The sequence below is a fragment of the Ochotona princeps genome, chromosome 17 (assembly GCF_030435755.1).
Source record: "Ochotona princeps isolate mOchPri1 chromosome 17, mOchPri1.hap1, whole genome shotgun sequence".
NCBI classification, from domain to species: domain Eukaryota; kingdom Metazoa; phylum Chordata; class Mammalia; order Lagomorpha; family Ochotonidae; genus Ochotona; species Ochotona princeps.
Genome location: NC_080848.1, coordinates 38,652,080 through 38,675,707, shown reverse-complemented (window position 1 = coordinate 38,675,707; position 23,628 = coordinate 38,652,080). Strand labels below are relative to the sequence as shown.

General features: G+C 56.0%; 1 protein-coding gene across 1 annotated transcript in view; it reads left to right on the top strand.

Annotated features, from left to right (window-relative positions):
* Positions 1-18,308, top strand: part of RTN4RL1 (reticulon 4 receptor like 1) — a 77,089-nt gene extending 58,781 nt beyond the window's left edge. The window contains exon 2 of the mRNA XM_058675799.1: positions 15,965-18,308. Within this exon, the coding sequence (XP_058531782.1) occupies positions 15,965-17,268 (1,304 nt within the window). The 3' untranslated portion in view covers positions 17,269-18,308. The remainder of the gene's footprint in view (positions 1-15,964) is intronic.
* Positions 18,309-23,628: the final 5,320 nt, after the last annotated feature.

Here is a 23,628-nt window from a genome sequence, read left to right as displayed (position 1 = left end):
CAAAAAACAACAAAGGGGACCCTGTCTTCTCTTTCTTCTCAGGGCCTGACATGTTGCAGTAAACCGAATTCCCAAAATATATGAATGTTGACGGTTTCCTTTTTTTTTTTTTTTTCACTGAAACAGACTTCTCTTTCCTTTTACCTTTCCACAGGAACCTCTTGGGGTTCCCTAGTCTGGGATCTCCAATCTGTGGAAGCCTGGGAAGCAACAAGCACACAGATGTGGCAGGATTCCTCCTAAAAAGGCACTATCTCTCAGGCTCCCAGGTGCTGCCACCTGCCCCCATAACGTGGACCAGGATTTGAAAAGGGGGCCACATGGAAGGAGAAAAGACAGAGAAGGTTTTGAAGGCAGCAGACCAGAGGGTTCCTCTTAGAACTATTCAGTGCCTGTGCCAGCAGCTTTCATTTAAAAACTCTATTTCCTGTCAACTTAGTTTACCTGCAGGGTCTTGTCTGTGGACTCATCACCATCCCAGCCAGGGGGACCTCAGGTGGGTCATCGCATGCACAGAGGGGGGAAGAGTAGAGCATGTGGCCACTCACCTTACGTATGTGTGCTGCCCGAGACTCTGGCCTTGCCAACCATGGAACTTGTCAACGTGGTATCACTCACAGCATCCATCGCAGACAGCTGGCATCAGCCTGTCTTGGTCCTTCTCCTGGTGCTAGTGATTTACCCTGGTGACCTCTGACATCTGACCCTGTTATCTTAAGATAACTTGGGCCCGGCGGCGTGGCCTAGCGGCTAAAGTCCTCGCCTTGAAAGCCCCGGGATCCCATATGGGCGTCGGTTCTAATCCCGGCAGCTCCACTTCCCATCCAGCTCCCTGCTTGTGGCCTGGGAAGGCAGTCGAGGACGGCCCAATGCTTTGGGACCCTGCACCCGCGTGGGAGACCCGGAAGAGGTTCCTGGTTCCCGGCTTCGGATCAGCGCGCACCAGCCGTTGCGGCTCACTTGGGGAGTGAATCATCGGACGGAAGATCTTCCTCTCTGTCTCTCCTCCTCTCTGTATATCTGACTTTGTAATAAAATAAATAAATCTTAAAAAAAAAAAAAAAGAACAACACTTGCCTCAAGCTTCAGCTTCTGACCCGCTGCTGCCTTTGCACACACAACACCCTAGCACTTTGTTCTCAAAACACTTTGTTTCTTCCTGCGGCACCCAGGCCTCTGCCCGTGCTGCGCCTTCCACCAGCAGTGCCCTCCCTCGCCTCCCTGAGTGACAGCCCAGCCTCCCTCCCTGCTCCAGGCTCACCTTCCCTCCTGACTTTTTTCTGGCTACTCTCCCCTCCCCAACAACCTCCCTCTATTCTTCCTGCGTCTGTGTGTGTCGGTGGTGCTGTAGATGGCTCCTGCTCCATCAAAGGCCTGCCTCATGCAATCTGCAAAGTCATGGTCAAGTGCATGCCTCCCAGGTGCCTGGCCCTGTCCTGTGATAGCCCCAGGAACAAGGGGGAAAGACAATAGGCACATAAACAAATGATTAAGCAGGTGTGTGCCAAGTGCTGGAAGGGCAGTCAACAGCACAGGGTACTCAAGAATTCAGGAGTGCCAGGGGCGGGAGGGCACATCTGCCTTGGACGGGGTGAAGTCTGAGCTGAGACCTGAATGCTAAGTAGGAGTCAGTTCTGCAAAGGCCTGGGGCAGAGTGGGCCGTGTAGGATCTGTCGGGCTTAAACTCCCAGGCAAACACTGTATGATTGCATTTGTATGAAATATCCAGAATCAGGTAATCCACAGAGACAGAAAACAGATTAGCGGTTGCCAGGGGCTGGGGCGGGGTGAAGTGGGGAGAGGAGTGGGGAGTCAGTGCTTCTGGGCTGGGGTTTCCTTTGAAGAGGGGATGAAAGGGAGTGGGGCTGGGCGTGCAGCGCCGAGAATATCCGTGTCATGGAGCTGCGTGCGCTGGAATGGTCAATGTTAGGTTATTTGTAATAAATATTTGTGTATCTTACCATAAACCAAGACAAAACCTCTGAGGCCAAGAATGAGCTTGGAACGTGGAAGAACAGAGAGATGGTCTAGGGTGCCTGGAGTGGGAAGGAATTTGTGTTTTATCCTGGTGCCACAGGCAGCTTCTGGGAGGCAGAGAGCAGGCAGGCAGGCGGCATGGCAGCTTTGGGGCTGGCTGTGGAGGGTGAGGGACTGGGGAGATCCCACTGGGCACAGCTGAGGTGGGGCCGGGGATGTGGGGCAGTGGTGACAGTGCCCCATGGCTGAGTCCCTGGCTGCTCTATTTTAATCCAGCTCTCTGTCAGTGCACCTGGGAAGGCAGCAGACGATGGCCAAGGGGCTCGGGCCCTTGTCACTGAGGAGATCAGGATGATGTTCCTGGCACCTGGCTGAGGCCTAGCCCAGCTAGCTGCTACAGTCATCCAGGGAGTGAACCAGCAAATGGAGGCTCTCTCTGTGTTGTCCTCTCTCCATTGCTCTGCCTTGCAAATAAATAAATCATCAGTCTTTAAGCAAAACAAAGTAAGTGCCTGGTCCAGGTCAGAGGCAAGAGTCTAGAACTCAGGCCTGGTCTCCCTTGGGGATGGCAGGGACCTGAGCACTTGAGCCATCACCTGTAGCCTCTCCAGGCATGCATTACCAAGAAGCTGAGTCAGAAGCAGAGCCAGGACTCAAACCCAGACACTCAGATATGGAGTATGAGATCCCAAGTAGTGTCTTTTTTTTTTTTAAGATTTATTCATTTTTATTACAGCCAGATATACACAGAGGAGGAGAGACAGAGAGGAAGATCTTCCTTCCGATGATTCACTCCCCAAGTGAGCCACAACGGGCTGATGCGCGCCAATCCGAAGCCGGGAACCTGGAACCTCTTCCGGGTCTCCCACGCGGGTGCAGGGTCCCAATGCATTGGGCCGTCCTCGACTGCCTTCCCAGGCCACAAGCAGGGAGCTGGATGGGAAGTGGAACTGCCAAGATTAGAACCAACACCCATATGGGATCCTGGGGCGTTCAAGGCGAGGACTTTAGCCGCTAGGCCACACCGCCGGGCCCCCCAAGTAGTGTCTTAATGCTGCTCCAAACACCTGTCCCAGGTTGGAAAGTTTATCGAAAGTCAGAGTTATACAGAGAAGAAAAGACAGAGATCTTCCATTTGCTGGTTCACTCCCCAAAATGGCAACAAGTGAGGGAGTTAGGCTGATCTGAAGCCAGGAACTGGGAGCTTCTTCCAGGTCTCTCATGTGAGTGCAGGGGCCTAAGGCCTTGAGTGATTTTCCATTGCTTTGTTAGGTGATAAGCAAGGAACTAGATTGTTAGTAGAGCAGACAGGACTAAAACCGGTGCCCATATGGGATGCCTGAACTACAGGCAGCGGCTTTAGCCCATTATGCCATGGTGCTGGCCCCAGTATGTTTTATTTATTTACTTTTATTTTAAGATTTTTTTTTTAGCTATGCCAAGCCGGGTCAGAGCAACCACTGACATGCACGAGATCTATAGCTTATTAAAAAAAAAAAAGATTTATTTATTTATTTATTTATTGGAAAGGCAGATATATATAGAGAGGAAGAGAGACAGAGAGGAAGATCTTCCATTTGATGATTCACTCCCCAAGTGATTGCACTGGCTGGAGCTGCGCTGATCCGAAGCCAAGAGCCAGGAGCTCTTCTGGGTCTCCCCTGCGGGTGCAGGGTCCCAAGGCTTTGGACCGTCCTTGACTGCTTTCCCAGGCCACAAGCAGGGAGCTGGATGGGAAGCAGGGCTGCTGGAATTAGAACTGGTGCCCATATGGGATCCCAGTGCACTCAAGGAGAGGACTTTAGCTGCTAGGCCATGGCGCCGGGCCAAAGATTTACTTACTTTTACTGGAAAGCCAGACTTACTGAGACAAGGAGAATAGAGAGAAAGATTTTCCATCCACTGGTTCACTCCACAAATGGCTACAACACTTGGAGCTAATCCAATCTAAAGCCAGGAACCCAGAACTTCTTCCAGATCTCCTATGTAGGTACAGGGTCCCAAGGTTTTGAATTGTCCTCGACTGCTTTCCCAGGCCACAAGCAGGGAGCTGGATGGGAAGTGGAATAGCTGGGATATGGACTGGCATCCATACTCAACATCAGCTCGTGTAGGTGGAGGATTAGCCAATCAAGCCATCACTCTAGTATGATTTAAAGGTGCAACAGGTGGATCTTGGTGGGGTTTGATGGGTCTTAGTTGGTCAAAGGAAAAGCGTACGCAGGAAATGGAGGGGTTGAAAGAGTCACTTCTACACTCTTCAGTCTCTACGGATGGATGAGAAAACACTTTGAGGACACATCGAACTGGAACGATGTGGCAGTGTCAGATGGGGAGCTGGGTGGCTAGTCCAGAGTTCAGGGCTGAGATGCGCCTCTCCCCTCACCTCCATGGTGATGATGTCAGAAACTTGGGTCTGAGTGAGCTCACCTGGGATAGGTACAGAGCCTGGGGAGTCAGGGTATGGAGCGAGCAAGGTGGGTGAGAAATGGCAAAGCCACATGTCAGAAGCGGAGAAAGTTCTAGAAGAGGAGTCAGCCTGGTCCAACACTTTAGAGGGCGAACAGATGAGGACAGAGAAGCCACTACTGGCTTCAGTAACACAATTATAGGCCTCCTGTCTGCTGAGTCACGTAGTGGGCGTTTATGAAAGTCTAGAATATGGAATGATTGTGTCTGCGCCACGTGGCACAAACTGCCCAGCACAGAGAAATCTGGTGTTGGAGAAAGTGGCCGAGGAGCTTGGACCACCCAGGAAATAAAATGAATCATTGCTGGGACAGGTGTTTGGCCTAGTGCCTGAGAGTTACACATTGGACGTGATGGCTAGACTGTCCCTCGGGCCACCTACATCCCATGTCAGATTGCCTGGGGTTTCAGTCCTGGTTCTGTGGCCACTTCCACCCTAGAGGATTTCGACCCCGCCTCTTTTTTTTCTTCTTCTTCTTTTAAAAGAGAATGCTAGATTTGTTTTTAAGTTTCTTTATTCATTTATATTTGAAAAGCTGAGTGATGGAGAAAGGTGGAAGAGATCTTGCATCCATTGAATCACTCCCCAAATGCCCACAACAGCCAGGGCTGGATCAGGCTGAAGCCAGGAGCCAGGAGCTTCATCTAGGTCTCCCATGTGTGTGCAGGGGTCCATTGATTTGAGCCATTCCTGCTGCCTCCCCAGATGCGTGCTGGCAGGCAGCTGGGTGGGAAGCAGACATGAGACTTCATGTTTGGCGCTCCGATGGGGAAGTGGGTCTCCCAAGTGGTGACATCCACTACACCCTCCTCACCCTGGAGGATTCCAAATGGGCACTATGGCCACTTGGAGAGTGAATCAACAGACGGAAAATCTTCCTCTCTGTCTCTCCTCCTCTCTGTATATCTGACTTTCCAATCAAAATAAATAAATCTGGAAAAAAAAAAAGCCCAGGTCCCGCATCTGAGGGTCTGTCTTTGATCCCAGCTTCAGTGCCCAATGCCAGCTTCCTGCTAGTACAGGCCCTAATAGGTTGCAGTGATGGCTCCCATGTTTTGGGTTCCTGCCATCCCCTTGGGAGCCCTGGAGTTATACTCAGATCCCAGCCTCTGCCTGCCTGTGCCTCTCACGTGTGTGTGTGCGTGTATGTTTTCTTTGTTGACAGGCTGTTGCAGGGTGGAGGTGGAGGAGTCGGGAGGAGCCAGGACTCCAGCCCGCTTCCCCACACCTCTTCCTTTTGCCTTCCGGGAGGGGACTGCTCTTTCAATAAATTCCAGCTGCAAGGGCTCAGATTTTAAGCAGGTTGAAAAGTCAGCACATGGAAATTTGATATATTTTGACTAATGCAGTTTGAAATTTGAAAACTGCAGACAATTTTATTCAAGATCCATTTTTATACCAACTCATTATTGGGAGAAAAAGACAAGATTTCAGATTTCCAGGGGAGGATGTGTGAACCCAGGCCTGTCACCACCAAGCACCGCTAAGCAGGCTTGACCCAGCCGGCCTGGCGCACTGCACACTGCCTGCCTCAGCCGCCTCTCACCCCTGCCGGAAACTCTTTCTTTAGCAGTCTCTTTCAAGTGTCCCTCTGGGGGTTCCTAGTCCAATTTAATCTGACCTTCAACCCCACCTCTGTCGCACCAACTCCAGCAAACCCCTGGGACTGGCACTTAAGACCAGTTTTGTGATACAGATGCTGGCATTATCAAGAATTCCCACTTCCTTCCCCCATCTCCTGGTCCATTTCTTGGGCCTCATGGGTGTGAGGCACAGGGACAGGAAAATAAACAAGGGAGACTGGGATACAGGTCGGGGGAAGTGGGGGAGACTGGGACAAAGCACCGGGAGCTGGAGGCAGTGGTGTGGTCTAGGAGTCAGCCGCTGCCCCTGCGGGGATGGGGCGGGGGGAAAAGACCCCTCCCATCCTTGACAGCAGGTGCTTTTCCTGAAAGCAGAGGAAAGGCTTGGGGATTTTCTAGGTGAGAATTGAACGTTCAGAGCTAAGCTGTCTGCAAGGGGACGTGCCAGGGTGCACCAAAAGGACCTTGACACAGCACATCTGCTCTCGGGATGAGGAATTCGGACAGAGCCGCGGGGCCCAAAGGTCTCCCCCTTCCAGCGTTGTTTTGTTTTCATGGAAAGCAGCAGCATCGCTGCGCTCACGTGGAAATCAATCACAAGTTCCTGACAGGTGTCTGGATTCCGAGCTTCCCAGCGGCCCTCCCGAGAGGAGACTAGCCATCCCCACCTCTGCTGTGATCATTTATAACACTGAAAAAAATGAGAAACAGTCTGAATGTTTCATAGACAAGGACAATTCACAGATGAATAAATTATGTTCTGTCCGTACAGTAGGGTATTCTGAAAAATTCTGTTAGTGCATCTGTTCTTGCTTCTTCCGTGACTTTGTGCTACCCGCCGCCCCCACCCCCAGGCTGGGAAAGCCCCCACCCTTTCCCATAGCACCTTGGGCGTGTCTCCACAAAGTGCAAGAAGAGTGGTATGGCCGTTTGGGTGGCAAGGGCTGTCCTCTGCCAGGAGCCAGGACCTCCTGCCTGCTGGGCTCCCCGGGGCTTTCCCAACACACCTAGAGGGAATGCCGTGACCCGAGACACATGGAAAACGCTTGGTGCTGTCACACAAGCCCAAAGTTGTGCATTAAATACTTTTTTTTTAATTTAAATTTTATAGGGCCCTATGCAAATGCAGGCAGGCTGGAAGGAGGCTTCAACAGGCCCTGTCAACAGTTGTCAGAGGTAATGGGACCGTGGTGATTTTCCTCCTTTTAACTTCCATGCTTTTTATGTTCTCCTCACCTGGCAATTATGATTTGAAAGTGAAAGAAAAGTTGATGAGTGACTTTAAAGGAAAACAGGGCTTGGGGACCCCATGCTAGGTCCTCGCCACCTGGGCACAAACCCCTGTTCCTGAGAACATCTGTTCTGGAGCTGGGACCCAGCTGGAGTGTGTGCAGGGCAACACGGGAACCTGGGGTCTTAGTTCCCCGGGGCAGCCTCTCCCCTTGGCAGCTGCATGCAGGGGTCCCAGGGAACGGCCTGTGAGCCCCTCCTCACACTTGCCGTGTGGTTGGAGGAGGTGCCGGCAGTCAACCCAACACCTAGTGACCTCTAGCTAGAATTGGATCACTCATTCCATCACTCGTGCAGATGGTATGGATGGTTGGACACCCCGAAGTTCTCCAGCTATGGGATGTATGGGTGCTGGTGATGCTGGGGGAGTAGGGGGAACTGAGGCATGGGAGGACAAGCCACAGCCTGGGTTAGACCTCTGGCTGTAAACAGAAGTCTCACATGGCTGACTAAGTAGGTCTCACATTGGGCTGCATGTCATGGGAAGCCCAATCTAAAATAGATTCCCAAGAAGAGGATTCAGGGGTCACATAAGAAAAATTCTGGGGCCTAGCACCGTGGCCTAGCGACTTAAGTGCTTGCCTTGAACGCACTGGGATCCCATATGGGTGCCAGTTCTAATCCGGTGGCCCCACTTCCTATCCAGCTCCCTCTTGTGGCCTGGGAAAGCAGTTGAAGCCAGTCCAAGCCCTTGTGATCCTGCACCCATGTGGGAGACCTGGAAGAAGCTCCTGGCTCTTGGCTTCGGATTGGCTCAGCTTCAGTCATTGCGGCTGCTGAGACAGATCTTCCTCTCTGTCTTTCCTTCTTTCTGTATATCTAACTTTTCAATAAAAATAAATAAGTAAAATTCTGGAATTTCTGTGTAAGCCAATGACGCCTCTTAAAATTCTGGGATTTTTAGCATGGGTTGACTCCTGGGCTTCCCAAGGCTCTCTCAGGAGCCCCTGGTAAGGGGCCTCAAACCTCAGGACCACCCCAAGCTGTCCCCACCCCAGCACCCCCAGAAGCAAGAGGAAGAACACTTTTTTTCCTTGCATCCTTTTAAACTGAAAAGTGAGATTTCCCTGAAGTTCCCCCTGGCAGCCCTTCCTCGGTGTCTCATTGGTCAGAATCAAGTCACTGGTTTCTGGGGATGGAGGGGCCACAGACAGGCGGGAACCCTGGGGAGTGAAGGTCAAGGCTGTCAGCCGCACCTCAGGACCATACGCTCACCATACGCTGTCTGAGATGCAAACCCTTGGTTGTGGCTTTTCAGGTCCTTCATGCCTGGCCGCTGTTTTGCTGCCCCCGTCAGCTGTCCTAGTCCTGCCCTGGGGGCTCTGCACCTGCTGTTCTCTCCCCTACCCTCCTACCCTGGCTCCTGGTCCTTCCAGTTTCAGCTGCTCTGGGAGATCTTCCCAACCACCACCATATGCCACTTTGGGCCTGACTGGCTCCTCTTGCTTAACTCTGTCTCCCCTGCTAGAGTGTTGGCCCCATAAGGGAAGGAATCTCCCATTGCTGCGGACCCAAGCCTGGGGCTCGGGTGGCTTCAGACACAAGGACAGTCTCCCAGTCTAGGGATAGGAGCTGAACTCCTCTCACTGGACACCAGGACCAGGTCTTCTGGCACAGAGTCTCCACCTGTCCCCTAGCCCAACTCCCGCCTCAGACATGCCCAGGGCTGGGCCCTGCAGGGTTAGAGAGAGCCCCACTTCACTTCCTTGCAGGCCTCCAGTGGACATTAGCCATCAAGGACTGTCCTGCCCTCTTGGGGAGTAGGAAGACTGCCCCAACAGAAACCATGGCAGCTCATGAGACTCGATGGGCACATACTAACCACAGCTGGGGAGATGCGGGTGGTTCTCCCGGTGTCAGCAAGGATGAGGCACAGCACAGGTTTTCCACCGAGAAGATGGGAAGCTGCAGTTCCTCAGCCCTGGAACCTGGGCTGTGACAGCTTGGTTCTCTTCCCTCCCCCGAGCCCCAAACAAGGAGCAAAGCTAAATGACATGAGGATACATTTCACAAACCTCAGTACATCAGTAAGGGCTAGCAGGTGCAGGTGGAGATGGACAGACCAGAGGTGAGGGGCAGAGGGGAAGAGTTCAAGGTGCCTTCGCACCTGCAGCTAGGGCCTGGCAGGGAACCTTAGCACTGAGGTTGAGCCCATCTGTGGCCCCCCAGTCTATTCGGTCTGTCCACAGGGCCCTGTGTAAGGTGAAAGCCAGGGACACCCCCTCCCCCCAGCTGGATGGAGCCCTGAAACAGGAGCTGGGGGGAAGAACTTTTTGCAGTGACATAGTCAGCACGTGCCCTGACCCGTTTCCAGACCGAGAAACCAAGGTTCCAGGAGGTTCCATGACTGGAGATGAACCTGGGTAGTGCCTAGAGAGCTGGGCTGCTTGGGCCAGCATTGAGCGACCACCCCCATCCAGCACCCTGCACCGTAAGGAGTGGGGAAACCGTATAGGCAGGGGGTGGGGGAGCCAGGGGCAGCTTCAGCACGGTTCCCTGAGAATCTGGCTGCCCATTGAGCATGGTGCTCCTGGACAGGCCTGCTCCAGGGGGTGAGCCAGGCAGATGGATGCTGCAAGGTTGTTTCAATAAGAAGCCTCCCTCTGCTCAGCTGAGAGTGATCCAGAGCCCCAGAGGAGCTGGGGAAAGCTCACCACCCAACACCACCCGCACTCATGCCCCAGCAGCCTCCTCTCTGGGGGGTGACAGCCAGGTTGCTGCAGGAGAAAAGGGGACCCAGCCACCAGCCCACATCTGGTCCCCAGGAGACAAGTGTGTGTTTACAAGTGCACACATATGTACTCAAATTCATGCACACATAGGCCTACCTGCTTGCACAGGCAGGTATGTGTGGCACACACAGCGACAAACTCACATCTGGATGCACAAAGGCTCCCGTGACACTTATACGCCACGCCTAGCACACAGGCTCAGTCTGGGCCCAGGCCTGCCTCTTGGGCTGCTGCTGCTGGGCCTGATGGGTAGGGTCTGGGGACACACTTGTAAGTTGTCCTCACCCCCACCTGCAACACAGAGCTGGCTTGTTTTGTTTTGTTTGAGAGCTGGCCCTCAGAAAATGTGATAGGTTCATCCTGATTTGCATGAGACTGCCCAGGGAAGGCCTTCCGTCCCAGACAAACCTGCCCATGACCTGACAAACCTGCCCATGACCTGGGGTAGGCCTGGGACTGCATTCCCCTTGCTCCAAGCCATCCTCCCCAGCTTGCACATTCAGATCAGTGGGGCCTCGGGGCTGCACCTAGAACTTGGAGGGCCCTTGCTGAGTGAGATGGGAGCTTGAGCAGCCTGCTGAAGACCCCTGGCTGCTGTGTCAGGGGACACAGGGTGGGGCAGAGAGAACACTGAGAGGCATTACAGCAGTGCCAGCGAGAGGTGAGGGTGGTTGCCGTGTGAGGCAAACAGAGGCAGAACCACCCTAAGGTTGAGCAGACAGGATTTCTTTCCCTTCTTTCTTGCTTTCAAGGTTTATTTCTTTGAAAGGCAGAATGACAGAGAGAAAGAATCTTCCACCTGTTGGTTCTCTCCCCCAGTTGGCCCCAACAGCCAGGGCTGAGGCAGGCCAAGCCCAGGAGCCTGGAATTCCATCTGAGTCTCCCATGTGGATGCAGGGGCCCATCACTTGGGCTGTTATCCAGTGCCATCTCAGGTGTGTTAGCGGGGAATAGGGTCAAAAACAGAGCAGCCAGGGCTCACCAGTGTTCCAATATGGGATGCTGGCGTAACACACTGCAGCACAATGCCCCCTTTCACCATAGGCTTTTTGCGTGATAGGGGCGAGGTAGGAGAGAGAGCATTAATGAAGCAGCTGCCTTCCCCTGGGCAGGAATGTGATAGAGGTGTGGGGGGATGCGCGAGGGTCCACAGACTTAATGACTGCCCACCATACACACACACTTTACAGGTGGGGGAAGGGAAGCTCATGCCAGCAACAGGACAAGCTCACTAGGTAGGGGAGCCAGGATTTCAAACCCAGGTTTCTCTAGCTGCGAAACCTTCTCTGTCCTGTGCCAGAGACAGGGTGTGGCTGACTATGGTGCCCACCCCAACAAATGGGGCTGTCCAGTAGATCTCTGGTGTCCCCTGGATGTCTTCTTGTCCCTGGGGCTGGGCCAGATTCCCAGGGCAGAGGGCACTCTAGCAAATAGGAGCCTGCGTTTGGGTTGGATGGAGAGGGACAGTGCCCAGGGCCTGAGGCGCCAGCAGCCTGGTGAGTGCCGCCGGCCTGGCCTGAGGCCATTATCCATCGACAGAGAGCATTGGGTTAGCATCGATCGGCCTAGAGAGGAGCAATGGGAAGAGGAGAGTTGGGCAGCAGGGGAGGAGGCCCCTCTGCCCCGCAGGGGGAGGATGACTGCAGAAGGGCTGGCCGGTGTCTAGGCTTGAGAGAGCTCCCCAGGCTGCCGGGGGCCAGGGAGAGGCCAGCTCAGGGGGCAGGGAGGAGCGGCCTCTTCCGTGGCAGCAGGTTAGGGGAGTGGCTCTTGGGGCACACTGTCAGGCCCAGGGATGGGGGGTGGGTTTCTCGGTTCCCTTCTGGCTCCCAGGGTCCAGGAGGCTGCAGGGTCCCCGAGATGCGGATGGGACTGGTGCCATGACAAGCTCTTCCGGCAGAGTCTGAGAGGGGACAGGATTAAGACCGGAGCCTATATCCTTCTCAACTATGTAAACATGATTAAACACAAAAGTCTCTTAGCCTTTGCAGATGCTGTGCCCTTTCCCTTCCCATTGGGAGGCAGGCCTGCACCCTGCCTCCCCTGCCCTGGGACCATTCACAAGCACATCTGGGGGCTGCTGAGTAACCCGAGCGAGCCAACTGCATGCATGCTGTCTGTTAGCGGGACAACAGCCCCAGCTCTCCCAGATTAGAGGCTGGGACTGGATGCCGAGCCAGGCACCATGCATGCCACCTCTCATTGAACCCAAGGGACCCTTCACAGACCCAGTATTCAGCAAATGGAGGGGCTGCTGTGTCTGGCAGCTGAGTGGTGAGGGCTGCAGCACAGGCTGAGCCCCACCACACTCCACACACATGCCCAGGTACCCAGCACCTGCCCCACAGCCCGGCATTAAATGCTCCCCACCATCATCAGCTAAGAAGTCCTGAGGGCTCGCCCCACATTGGTGCTAGCAACATCGCAGGCTCCTTGCACAAGTCTTGAATGGAGCCAGGTGAGCTCCGATGTGCAGGGGACTAGGACAGACTGAGGGTAAGGTAGAGTGTGCTCCTCTAGGAGGAAGAGGAGGAGGAAGGAAGGGGGGGGCAGTTGTGCCATGGCAGGGCCAGCCTTGCTCTCTCCAGACCCTCAAGGCAGCACCACCCCGAGGGGAAGGGGGATCTACCCCACCACAGGAGTGGGCTGAGGAGGCTGCAAGAGGGGCTCCAAGGCCATTACCTGAGGCCGGGCCCCCTGCTCATTTGTAGTCTTAGTGTCCTGGTTGTTAGTGCATTAGTAAAGCAATCAGCTGGTCAGGCCTCCCAGGGGGCCGCAAGAGGGGTATAGGAGGAGGCCTGCAATGCTTGCCTCCCTGGGAAATAAACTTAGTAACAGAAAACCCAGGGCTGGGCCCAGCTAACTCAGACCCTGTGGATACCAGAGATCGCCCCTGGTCCGTGGTCCACTAGGACAGCGGATCTAGGGTCCAGGGATGGAGCCGACTTCCAGGGCAGAGAGGCAGGCTCACTCTGAGTTAATGCCCACTCATCCCACTACAGGAGGGTCAGCCCCCCCCCCCGGCACAGCTGTCTGGCATCCAGGCAGGTCAGTGCCATGGGGGCTGGACAACAGCTCCCCTAGGTCCCAGCAGCCGGGTTCCAGAGGGGCCTCCGTGGTCCTTGGGCTATGTTGTGTCAGGCCAGTCCCCCAGCCCCCCAGCCCCCCAGCCTCCTCTAGGTGACAGGTGTGTGAGACAGGCCTTGGCTGGGACCCTGCCTCCTTCTGGAACCCTGGCCATGGAAGGGTAGGATGTTTCTTCCCTGGACAACACCTTCATCCCACCCACCTGTCCACCTTAATTCTTAGAAGGTCTGGCTTTTCCACCTTACACTAGGGACTTAAGTGACTCCCCCATGTAGGCCACCACTTTCTGTCTCAGCAGGCTATGCCACTTTATGTCTCCAGGGGGCCCCCAGAGAATTCCATCCTGTGGCTTCCAGAAACAGCCACAGTAGCAGCAGGGGGAACGATGCAGCTCCACGGAGCTGGCCAAATGTCTGCTGAGGTTAGTGCCACTCCCGCCAGAGGACAAGCCTTTGCCTCTGCAGTGCCCCCAGCCCAAGCCATTTCTACCTGAAACACTGAACACCCACCACCAGGGGACCGGCAGGACAGCCTAGCACCCCAGGGACACAGCACAGCGAGATCACTGGGAGTGGGTTCCTGCAGGTGCAGCCTGGGCAGTGGTAAGCCTGGGCAGTGGTGAGCGATGTGAGTGGAGAGAGGAGATGAAGGTGTCGTCAGCTCTGCCTGTGGCTGAGCTCCTCTCCCAGCTCTTTTTTTAAAAGATGTATTTATTTTTCTTGGAGAGACAGAGAGAAAGATCCTCCATCTACCGGTTCACCCCCAACTGGCTGCAACAGCTGGAGATGAGCCAATCTGAATCCAGGAGCCAGGAGCTTCTTCCGGATCTCCCACGTGGGTGCAGGGTCCCAAGGCTTTGGCCCGTCCTCGACTGCTTTCCCAGGCCACACGCAGGGAGCTGGATGGGAAATGGAGCCACCAGAACACGAACCAGCAGCACCCATATGGGATTCCAGCGCATGCAAGGCGAGGCACTTTAGCCACTAGGCTACCGCACCAGGCCCCCCTCCTAGCTATTACAGCAGGAAAGAGGTGTGGGGTCCCCCAGTGCAGCTGTGATTTGGAGCCCCGGCCCCTACCCTCTTACACACCAGCCTTCCTCTACAGATGGAAATGTGTGTGTGTGTCCGGGTGGCAGCTCTAAGACCAGTGGGGGACAGCAAGGGGAAGGCTGGCCTTAGCCGTCATGGCCTATACATGTTCTGGTGAGGCAGGACTGAGGCTGGGGGACAGCAGCCTTGGCCCGGCCTGTGGGCTGTCCTGTGGTTGGGGTGACTGAAGGCGCGTCTGAGGCCACGTGGAGCATGGCCTCTTCCGGAAAGGGTCCTCAAAGCTGCGCCACCACCGCCTCTCAGGTCATAATTGCACTGAAATCACAAGCGAACCCAATTATGCAGAAAGCAAATTACGTGTGATGATTTTTATGCGTTTTGAACATTCGGTCGGAGCCGGGTGATTACGGGGTGGGGGGGACAGGAAGCAGCTGCCACTCTGTGGGAGCCCATAACTCCCAACAGCTGGGAGCTGTCACTGATTGTCGATGCCGTTTCTGCCTGCAAGGAGGTGGAGGTGGCAGTGGTGGTGGGGCCGGCTCGGGCCAGAGCTCAGGCAGTGGCAGCACCAGGAGCCTGGGCGGCCGGCCAGCATGAGACTGGGCTTTGGGGCAGTGGCTGAGCTGGGATTGTCTTCCCGTCCTGGAGGCCCTGGGTGCAGCTGGCAGGAGGAAGAGGTGCTGAGGTGCCCCAGGTGTGGTGGCTCTCCCCAGGGGCCTGACTGGAAACGCTGGAGGGCAAGGGGCAGGAAGCCAACGGGGGCAGGGAGGAACCTGTCGCCCACACCCTGGCACACTTCGCAGCCTGCCAGGCCAGCCGTGACCCTGGGCAAAGGCAGGTGATGACGACTGTCTGTAATGAGGCTGCTGTGCTAATGAGTGTGGGGCTCTCAGCCGACCACAGGCTGGACACATCCGAAAATAAATTATTTTTCGGGATCCATTAAAGAATGCCTAATTAATGCCCAATTAGGGGGAAGCTACAGAGGAAATGCTGCAGACAGTCAAGAGGCGTGGCCTGGTTTTGCAGCCACAGTGGTGGCAAGGGGTGGTGGTGGGGGGACAGGAGAAGGTGGCTGGGGTGAAGTTGGCCTTGACCAGCTGCCTCTTGGGCCCTGGGGCACCCGAGCTTGTGCCCCCGCTGCCTTACCCTATTCCCCTGTCACAGCCCCGTGGCCTCTCAGGACATCTACAAAGCTGTGCAGCAGAGAACTCTGTCCTCCTCTGTGTCTTGGAAACGAGGAAACACGGACCTGGGTGCTGTCTCCTGCGGGATAACGGAAAACTCTGAACAAGGGACCCCGTGTAGTGCATATTGATTGTTGGGGATAATCTGGTGGTATCGCAGAGATTTCCTTCCTTAGAAACAGGCTGCCGAGCCAGGTTGAGGGCTCCACATGGCCTGGTCGTGGGCAGAGATCCTGCCCGTCCCCCCACCAGCCAGCAGATCTGGCCAAGCCGAAGGGGAGGGGCTTGGACACTGTGGGGTGCAGCTCAGGAGGCAGGGGGTCATCAAGGTTTTCACCCCCAACTCGCTTCCCCTCAGGAGAGGTGGGAAGGCCCCACTGCAGGAAGAGGCACCTGTTCCCATGTGGCTCCCAGGATTGGACCATGCCCCTGCCTTCCTCCATCTGCAGCAGTTCTCGGGGGTGGAGGAAGGGTTGGGGTTCCAAGGGCAAAGAGGCGGACAGAGCATGCGCGGAAGGGTCCTGTGCCAGTCGCCCAGCTCCCTGCAGGGCGACCCCTGACCTGGCTCTGCTATCTTTCCCCCTACCAGGATGCTGTGTGGAGCTGTCCCTGCTGCTGCTGCTGCTGCTTGCCTGGAAGTTGCCGCTGGGCGGCGGCTGCCCGCGGGACTGTGTATGCTACCCGGCGCCCATGACGGTCAGCTGCCAGGCACACAATTTCGCCACCATCCCGGAAGGCATCCCTGAAGACAGCGAGCGCATCTTCCTGCAGAACAACCGCATCAGCCTCCTGCAGCCAGGCCACTTCAGCCCTGCCATGGTCACCCTGTGGATCTACTCCAATAACCTCACCTTCATCGACCCCGGCACCTTCGAGGGCTTCGCACACCTGGAGGAGCTGGATCTTGGGGACAATAGGCAGCTGAGGACGCTGGCGCCTGAGACCTTCCAGGGCCTGGTGAGGCTCCACGCCCTCTACCTCTACAAGTGTGGGCTCAGCGCGTTGCCGGCGGGCATCTTCAGCGGCCTGCACAGCCTGCAGTATCTCTACCTGCAGGACAATCACATCGAGTACCTCCAGGACGATATCTTTGTGGACCTGGTCAATCTCAGCCACCTGTTCCTCCATGGCAACAAGTTGTGGAGCTTGGGTCAGGACACCTTCCGGGGGCTGGTCAACCTGGACCGCCTGTTGTTGCACGAGAACCAGCTGCGCTGGGTACACCGCCGGGCTTTCCACGACCTGCACAGGCTAACCACGCTCTTCCTCTTCAATAACAGCCTCACGGAGCTGCAGGGCGATTGCCTGGCCCCGCTGGTCGCCCTGGAGTTCCTCCGCCTCAATGGCAATGCCTGGGACTGCGGCTGCGGGGCGCGCTCCCTGTGGGAGTGGCTGCGCAGGTTCCGCGGCTCCAGCTCCGCCGTCCCCTGCGCTGCGCCCGAGCTGCAGCAAGGCCGGGACTTGAAGCTGCTAAGGGCTGACGACTTCAGGAACTGCACGGGGCCGCCGGCGTCCCCCCACCAGATCAAGTCGCACACGCTCACCACCACCGACAGGGCCGCCCGCAAGGAGCACCACCCGCCGTCCCATGGCCCCGCCAGAGACAAGGGCCATAAGAAGTCCGGCAAGAACTGCACCAGCCACCGGAATCGCAACCAGATCTCCAAGGCCGGCGCTGGGAAGCAGGTGCAAGAACTGCCGGACTACATCCCTGACTACCAGCATAAGTTCAGCTTTGACATCTTGCCCACAGCTCGGCCCAAAAGGAAGGGCAAGTGTGCCCGGAGGACCCATATCCGCGTCCCCAGCGGGGTGCAGCAGGCCTCCGCAGGCAGCTTCCTGCAGGCCTCACTCCTGGCCTGGATACTGGGGTTGGCAGTCACTCTCCGCTGAGGACTCAGGCTGCCGGCTCCTGCACTGCCACGTGTCCATCGAGGAACACAATTTCTTTTCTTTTCTTTACGAGGAGGAGCAGCTGCTGAGGAGCAGGAACAGGCCAACAGAGCCCATGGGCTGCCGGCTGGACCCTACCCCGTGGATGATAAACCCAAAATGTACAGCCCCACGTGGGAGGGGATCGGCATGTCCCACCCAGCTGCCCCCAGCCAGCCAATCACCCACGGACAGCGTCCGCTCCAGCAAGGTGGGCAGAGGTGCACGTGGTGGACCCTTCATTAGCAACACCAGGACTAATGGCCTGCATAGGACTTGGGCTCTTGCGAGCGGGACGCTGACCCTCGGGAGAGATCTGAAGAGCCCACTGTTCCCAAAGGAAGCCAAGCTTGGAAGAGGCTGGGCCAACCAGCAGCCTGGGTGTAACGGAACCCTCCTGCCCTTGCTCAAGGCCATTTGGTCGGCCTGCCCTGGACCAATCCAATCCCACTCCACCTTGGGTCCTTCCCTGGGCAGGGGTGGGGGGAGTAACACCTTTCACTGCTGGTGTCTCAGGCAACCCTGACAGACCCGGGCCCCACGGCTGGGGTCCAAGAACCAATTACCAAAGGAAAGACCATGTGAGGCTGAAAATTAGCACTTCCACCCCACGCGATGGGTGAGGTTCTCACAGAAGGTGCAGTTTTCTAACTATGTCCACTTATATATATATATATATACACACACACACTCACACATATATATGTATACACACACGTGCACAGCTCCGCCTGCCACCCCGTCTCCAACTGTACATCTCATTGTGTTGATTAACTATACAGAATACTATATCTGCCCAACTAAGGATCATACTGGAGACTTCTAGAAAGAGTGACTTGTAGTTGCATTTTTGTCCCAAATGTCAACCTGCCAAGATCAGTCCATGGACTAGCTGGACTTGGGCCCTGGGGCCTGATATCAGTGGGGAGGGTGGGAGAGAAGGGAAGGCAGCAAGAATCATTCCAGGGGACCAATATTCTTAGCTATTTAGAGTATCACCTTGTTTTTATATGCAACACAGCCTCACCTGTGGCCTCCCAGCTTCCCAGTCCCCTCCTGGGGGAGCCACTGTTGGTGTGCAGCAGGGAGCCCCAGGCACAGGGACCTGGTTGGATGGAGAAGGGAGAGCAGTAGTCCCCTGGTTTCTGAAGCCCACAGACGAGGAAGCACCCACAGTGTTAGCCCACGGGTTAGCCACTGCCATCGGCCTAGCGTCTGGCCTGTGACACTGTGGACAGGCCAGGGAAACTGAGTGTGCCAGTGTGTGTCTGCTGCAGCTGAGTGGTGGGCAGCCTGGCCAGGGCCCCCTTGTGTGGGACAGGAGGAGAGCAGCGCCAGGGGAACCCTGAGGGCATCTCTAGAACCTTCTCAGGTACTTCCATACTACTGAGGCCCTGGCCTTCCTGGCCAGGAGCTGCTTGGAGCCAGACGGAGGTCAGGGGATATCTAGACTCAGGAGTTAGGAATGGGGACAGACAAGGGCAGACAGAGGGGAGGGGCACCGACCAGGACCCCGGGGTGGGCACGATCTCTCTCGCACTTTTGCACAGATTGAACTTCCCTCCTGAGAAGATGTATACGAGAAGCGAGAGATGCTGAATCTGATTACAGGAGGGAAAAAGAATAACAATTAAAAAAAAAAAATGTCTCTCTTGGCCAGGAACCCTGTTTTCCATTTGTTCACCCCGCATTCCTGATGGGTGGCAGAGTCGGGGCTCCCAGTGGGAGGGGCGGTGGGGGTGGGGGCAGGAGTGAACACACACGCACACGCATGCACGCGTGTTCCCTCTTCCCCCGTCCTTCCCTCGCCCGCACACAGCATGAGTCACTTCCCACGTGCTGGCGGCCCTCACTTGGCTTCCTTTCTGTGCATCCCCTGAGCAGGCTGGTCCCAGATTCTTCCAGGCTGGTTCCATGGCGGCCTCAGCAGCAGCTGTGAGGGAACAGCCGGTTGCCCCGGGGCTGTGGAGACGGGGACTGACCCACACAGCCCCTGCGCAGGCCTTGCTGGTTGTGGGGGAAGGGAGGGATTGGCTTACCTTGAGGGTGGCAGGGCTGTGGTTCCAAGCCTTGCTGGACATGCCTCCGGAGCAGGAGCCCAGTGAAGAGCCCAGTAAAATGCCATCTGCCGTGTCTGCCCTGGTGGGACACAGGCCAGGGCCTGGCTATCCCTCAGAGCCTGAGGGTGCTACTCCATTGTTGGTTGCATTTCAAACTTTAGAAAGCAGGGTTGTCCGTGGGAAAATCAGGAGCCCATGGACTTTATTATTATTTAGTAAATCCCGTGCCAAAGAAGCCAGGTGTTGGTACCAGGTCCCCTGCTCCTGCCTGCCTCAAGATGCTTGTTAGTGGGCATCAGTGGCCAGGCTGTAGGGCCTGGGCCCCAGGTGTGTTGCTGGGACTTTGTCCTCCAGGAAGGCAGACATAAAAGCAACCCTGCTCAGCTGCTTCAGGCCTCCCTCACCTCCCCCGTGGGACCCAGCGTGGGGAGATCCCGGCCTCCTCCCACGGCCCCACGAGCCTTTTCCACCTGCTCAGCACTTTGGGTGGGCCCAGAAGCAGCCCCCCTCTGCTCTCACCACATGCTCCCCACGCTGGGCTCACTGGGGACAGAGCCAGCTCTTGCTGGAGGAGCTGGGGGAGAAGGGCCATTGGAGACCTCTGAGTATCCCCCACACAAATTCTCCCTACAGCCTGAGAGTGGAACCACCCGTTAGAGTACATTTCCACAAACACTGACCGCTGACCGAGTGCTCTGCTGCCCAGTTCCTAGGGACATCAAAGTGAGAAGGTGTGTCCCTGGGAGCCTAGGAGGGATCCATGCACCCCCACCCCACAATGAAATTGGCTGGGGTGGGAGAGTCAGAGAGAACTTCTCAGGAGGATGAGTTGGCCAAGGCGGGGAGGATTTGTGCTGTGGGCTGAGGGTGTGTGATGGCCCCTTGTTTGGGGTCCATGAAGACCCTGTGCATCTGGGAGGCGTGGGTGCCTCCAGGACTGCTCTCTCTGGCTCTTGTACTATGCCCTGGATGTGGAGCAAATTCAGAGCTTTCCCACAGAATTTTCCTCCAGCCCCCTCTCCCAACCTCTCCCTAAGAACACAGCCCCCTTGCCTAAGCTTCTCAACAGTGGGTTCCATCCTTGCCATTCGCCTCGTGCACACAGCCAAAGCCTTTCCTGGTGCCAGCAAGCTGGAGCGCTCGCCCGCTCGCTGGAAGCCTGCCCGGGCCACAGTCCCATTCCCAGACACCTGCTGCTTCTACTCTGGCATAGTGTTGCTGTAACATTTCAGGCACCCAGGCCCTGCACCCCCAGCTCTCTGTCCACATGACTCCCTGCCCACAGCCCACAGGAGCCCTAAGCCTGCTCTACTGACCACACGGAAGAGCCCCCTCCCACGATCCGCGCTTCACCCTCCTCTGCGGGGGCTGTGCATTGCCAAGAAGCCAAGAATTCCATTTAGCAAATGTTTACTCATCACCTAACTAATCACTCAGCACTCTGCCACCGGGGGCCAGTGGGAGCCAGTGGGTCCCAGCACAGCCTGGCCTGTGAGCAAGTCTAAGGGAGGCGGAGAGCACCGGGAAGCTGTAGGACCTGGGCTCAGGGAGGATGAGTTGGCTGGTGGCTGGGATGGCCCTGGGTGGGATCTGTCAGTCCCTCCTCCCTCAGACACCTGCTACTCCCCCAGGCAGCTCCCCACCTCTGCCCTGGGGAATCCCCTCCTCAAGTCTCCATCCCTCCCTGACCTCATATTGAACTGAAGGAAGCCTGCCTTTCTCTGTGTCCTTTGACAATGTTTTAAAGGTTTTTATTTTATTATTATTCAAAACAGAGGGAGATGCTGAGTGTGGATAGATTCTTTGCCTGAGAAACAATGTGAGATATGAGCCAGTGGTAATCAGCAAGGCTGAAGGGGGCAGTGCCACAGTCAGAATGCATGGGCACTTCTCCAGATAAAGTGTGAGGGAGCCAGGGAGAGTGCCCAGCCATCCTGCCTGGGAAAGCCAGCTCCCACGGCTTCATGGAGATATTACACCTGGCAGGCCAGGTGGGAGACCGGGGAAAGAGCTGGGAGCTGAGCGCAGTCTGCTCAGCTAGGGCGTGTAAGGGAGTGGGGTCCTTTCTCCTTCCACTCCAGAACAGAGGGTCTGCTGAGTGTGAACTAGGCAACACTCCCCCAAGGGCTCAGTCCTGAGCACTGTCAGCACCAAGCAGAGGAGTTTCCCTTGGTGCCTTCCTCGGGACGGCTGGGAGGGTTTCATCTCCCGTGGTGGTCAGGCTCGGGGAGCAGTTAGGGGCTGAGTCAAGAGGATTCTCCTAGGGAACCTTTGATAGGTTGGCCCACCTGCCTAGTTAAGGGGTCTGGACAGGACTTTGTACCTAAAATACTGACCAGGCTGTTTCCAAGGTGTGTTTCTGCAATATATACTTTGTTTTCTATAGGCCCCTCTCACACACATTAGGATAATTTCTAACTTCCTACAACAGGAAAGGGAGAGAAGGGAATCTTCTGTCTGCTGGTTCACTCCCCTAATGTGGATAACAGCTCAGTCTGGACCAGGCTGAATCAAGAGTCTGGAACTCTGTCTTGGTTTCCTGTGTGGGTACAAGGGCCTAAGCACTTGGGTCATCTGCTGCTGCTTGCTACCCAGGCACATGAGGAAGGAGCTGGATGGAAAGAAGAGCAGTATGCTGGGGATGGCAACATTGTAAATGGTGGCTTAAGCCCTGCTGGACTCACACATACTTAAGAGAGAGACAGTTCACCTCCCCAAATGCCTATAATAGCCTGGGCTAGAACAGCACAGAACCAGGAGCCTGGAACACCAGGTGGGGAGAAGGGACCCAACATCTGAGCAGCCTCCCAGGGTGCAGGCAGGAAGGTGGAATCGGAGTGGAGCGCCAACTGCAGCTTAAGGGCCAGATCAAATGCCCACACCAGAGCTGCTGGCCGTGGCTGTTCTTGGACTAAGCAGGGACAAGAGCACTTGAGTCTGAAGCCGCCTGCCACGGCTGTGGCCTTCCTCCCAGCCCAGCTCTGTGGGTTCCACGTCCTCTGTACGAGCCATTACTCCATCCCATGTCACCAATCCGCCACGCGTAATGGACCAATTTTGTTTTACCTCTGTCTACTCAGAAAATACCTCAAGAACCTTTGAACGTTAAAATGCCCTTTTCCATTCTGTGCTCAATATCTCTGCTGCTCTAATTGTCCCTTTTAACTCACTGGGCTTTCAGTCAAACCCCGCCCCCACCCCACCCCCTCCTCTGGCTCCTCCTTTTTAGGCTGTTAATAAATATGAGTGCTAAAAAAGAAAAAAAAAAAAAGATACACAGAAACATAGACTACTGGCTAAGTAACTGACAGCACAACTAAAAAGCCAATGGGGGTGGCAAGGATGCCCTCCCCCCAAGTGGCACCTGCAGTTCGCCTTGTTCTTGCCTGTCTTGAGAGAGCTGTAGGAGTCAGGCGTTGGGTGAAGGGGCAGAGGTTGTCCCAGGGAAGAAAGAGAGCAGGTGATGTACCACATGGCAGGGGTCCAGGGAGGGGGTTTCTGGGAGCAGTAAGCACACCCGGGCGCGACCACAACTCATTGACCCGGCGTCTCAGTGCCTGTTCCCTGGGCAAGAAGTGGGTCAGCCTCACGCGCTGCAGCAGCCTACTGGTTCTTCCCCCCCATCTCCCTCCTTTCAGCTCCAGCTTCTCATTAGAGCCGCTAGTTTCTAAGCACCAGGGGCGGGTGGGGAAAGCGCTGCCTTTATGCCACCGTTGTGTGTGGCAGCGGGCACACTAATGGCATGCCTGCGCCGGCAATGTGACACTGTTGCCGCGGAGGGTGCTCAGGTCACAGTGCTCTCCAAATTGGCCGAGGCTCCACAACCCGCTGCACCCTCTCCTCCTCCTTCTCCCTGGCCTCTCTCTTGCCAGCAGCGGTGGCGGCGGGGTGACTTCCGCTGCTCCCTGCGAGGGCCCTGAACAGGGAGAGGAAGCGAGATGTGTATTAAAGCCTTCCATCTCTGTAAAGTGCCACCTCCCCCGGAGGCCAGGACGGAGGGTGAGGGAAACAAGTGCTCAGAGGACTCGGCATCACCCTCCCTGTCTGCCCGGCTCCGGGGTACAGTCACCTGCTAGGCAGTGATGCCCTCTTACTGGCAGCATTGAGGAAGACAGACCAAGTCGGACCTAGTCGATGGCAGAGGAAAGCAGGGCGTAGGCAGGGCGTGGGCAAGGCGTGGGCAGGGGTGGGAGTGTGATCTACAAGAGCCAGACCCTGTGGGCATAAAGCAGAGCCTCACGGGATGTTGAAGGGGCGGGGC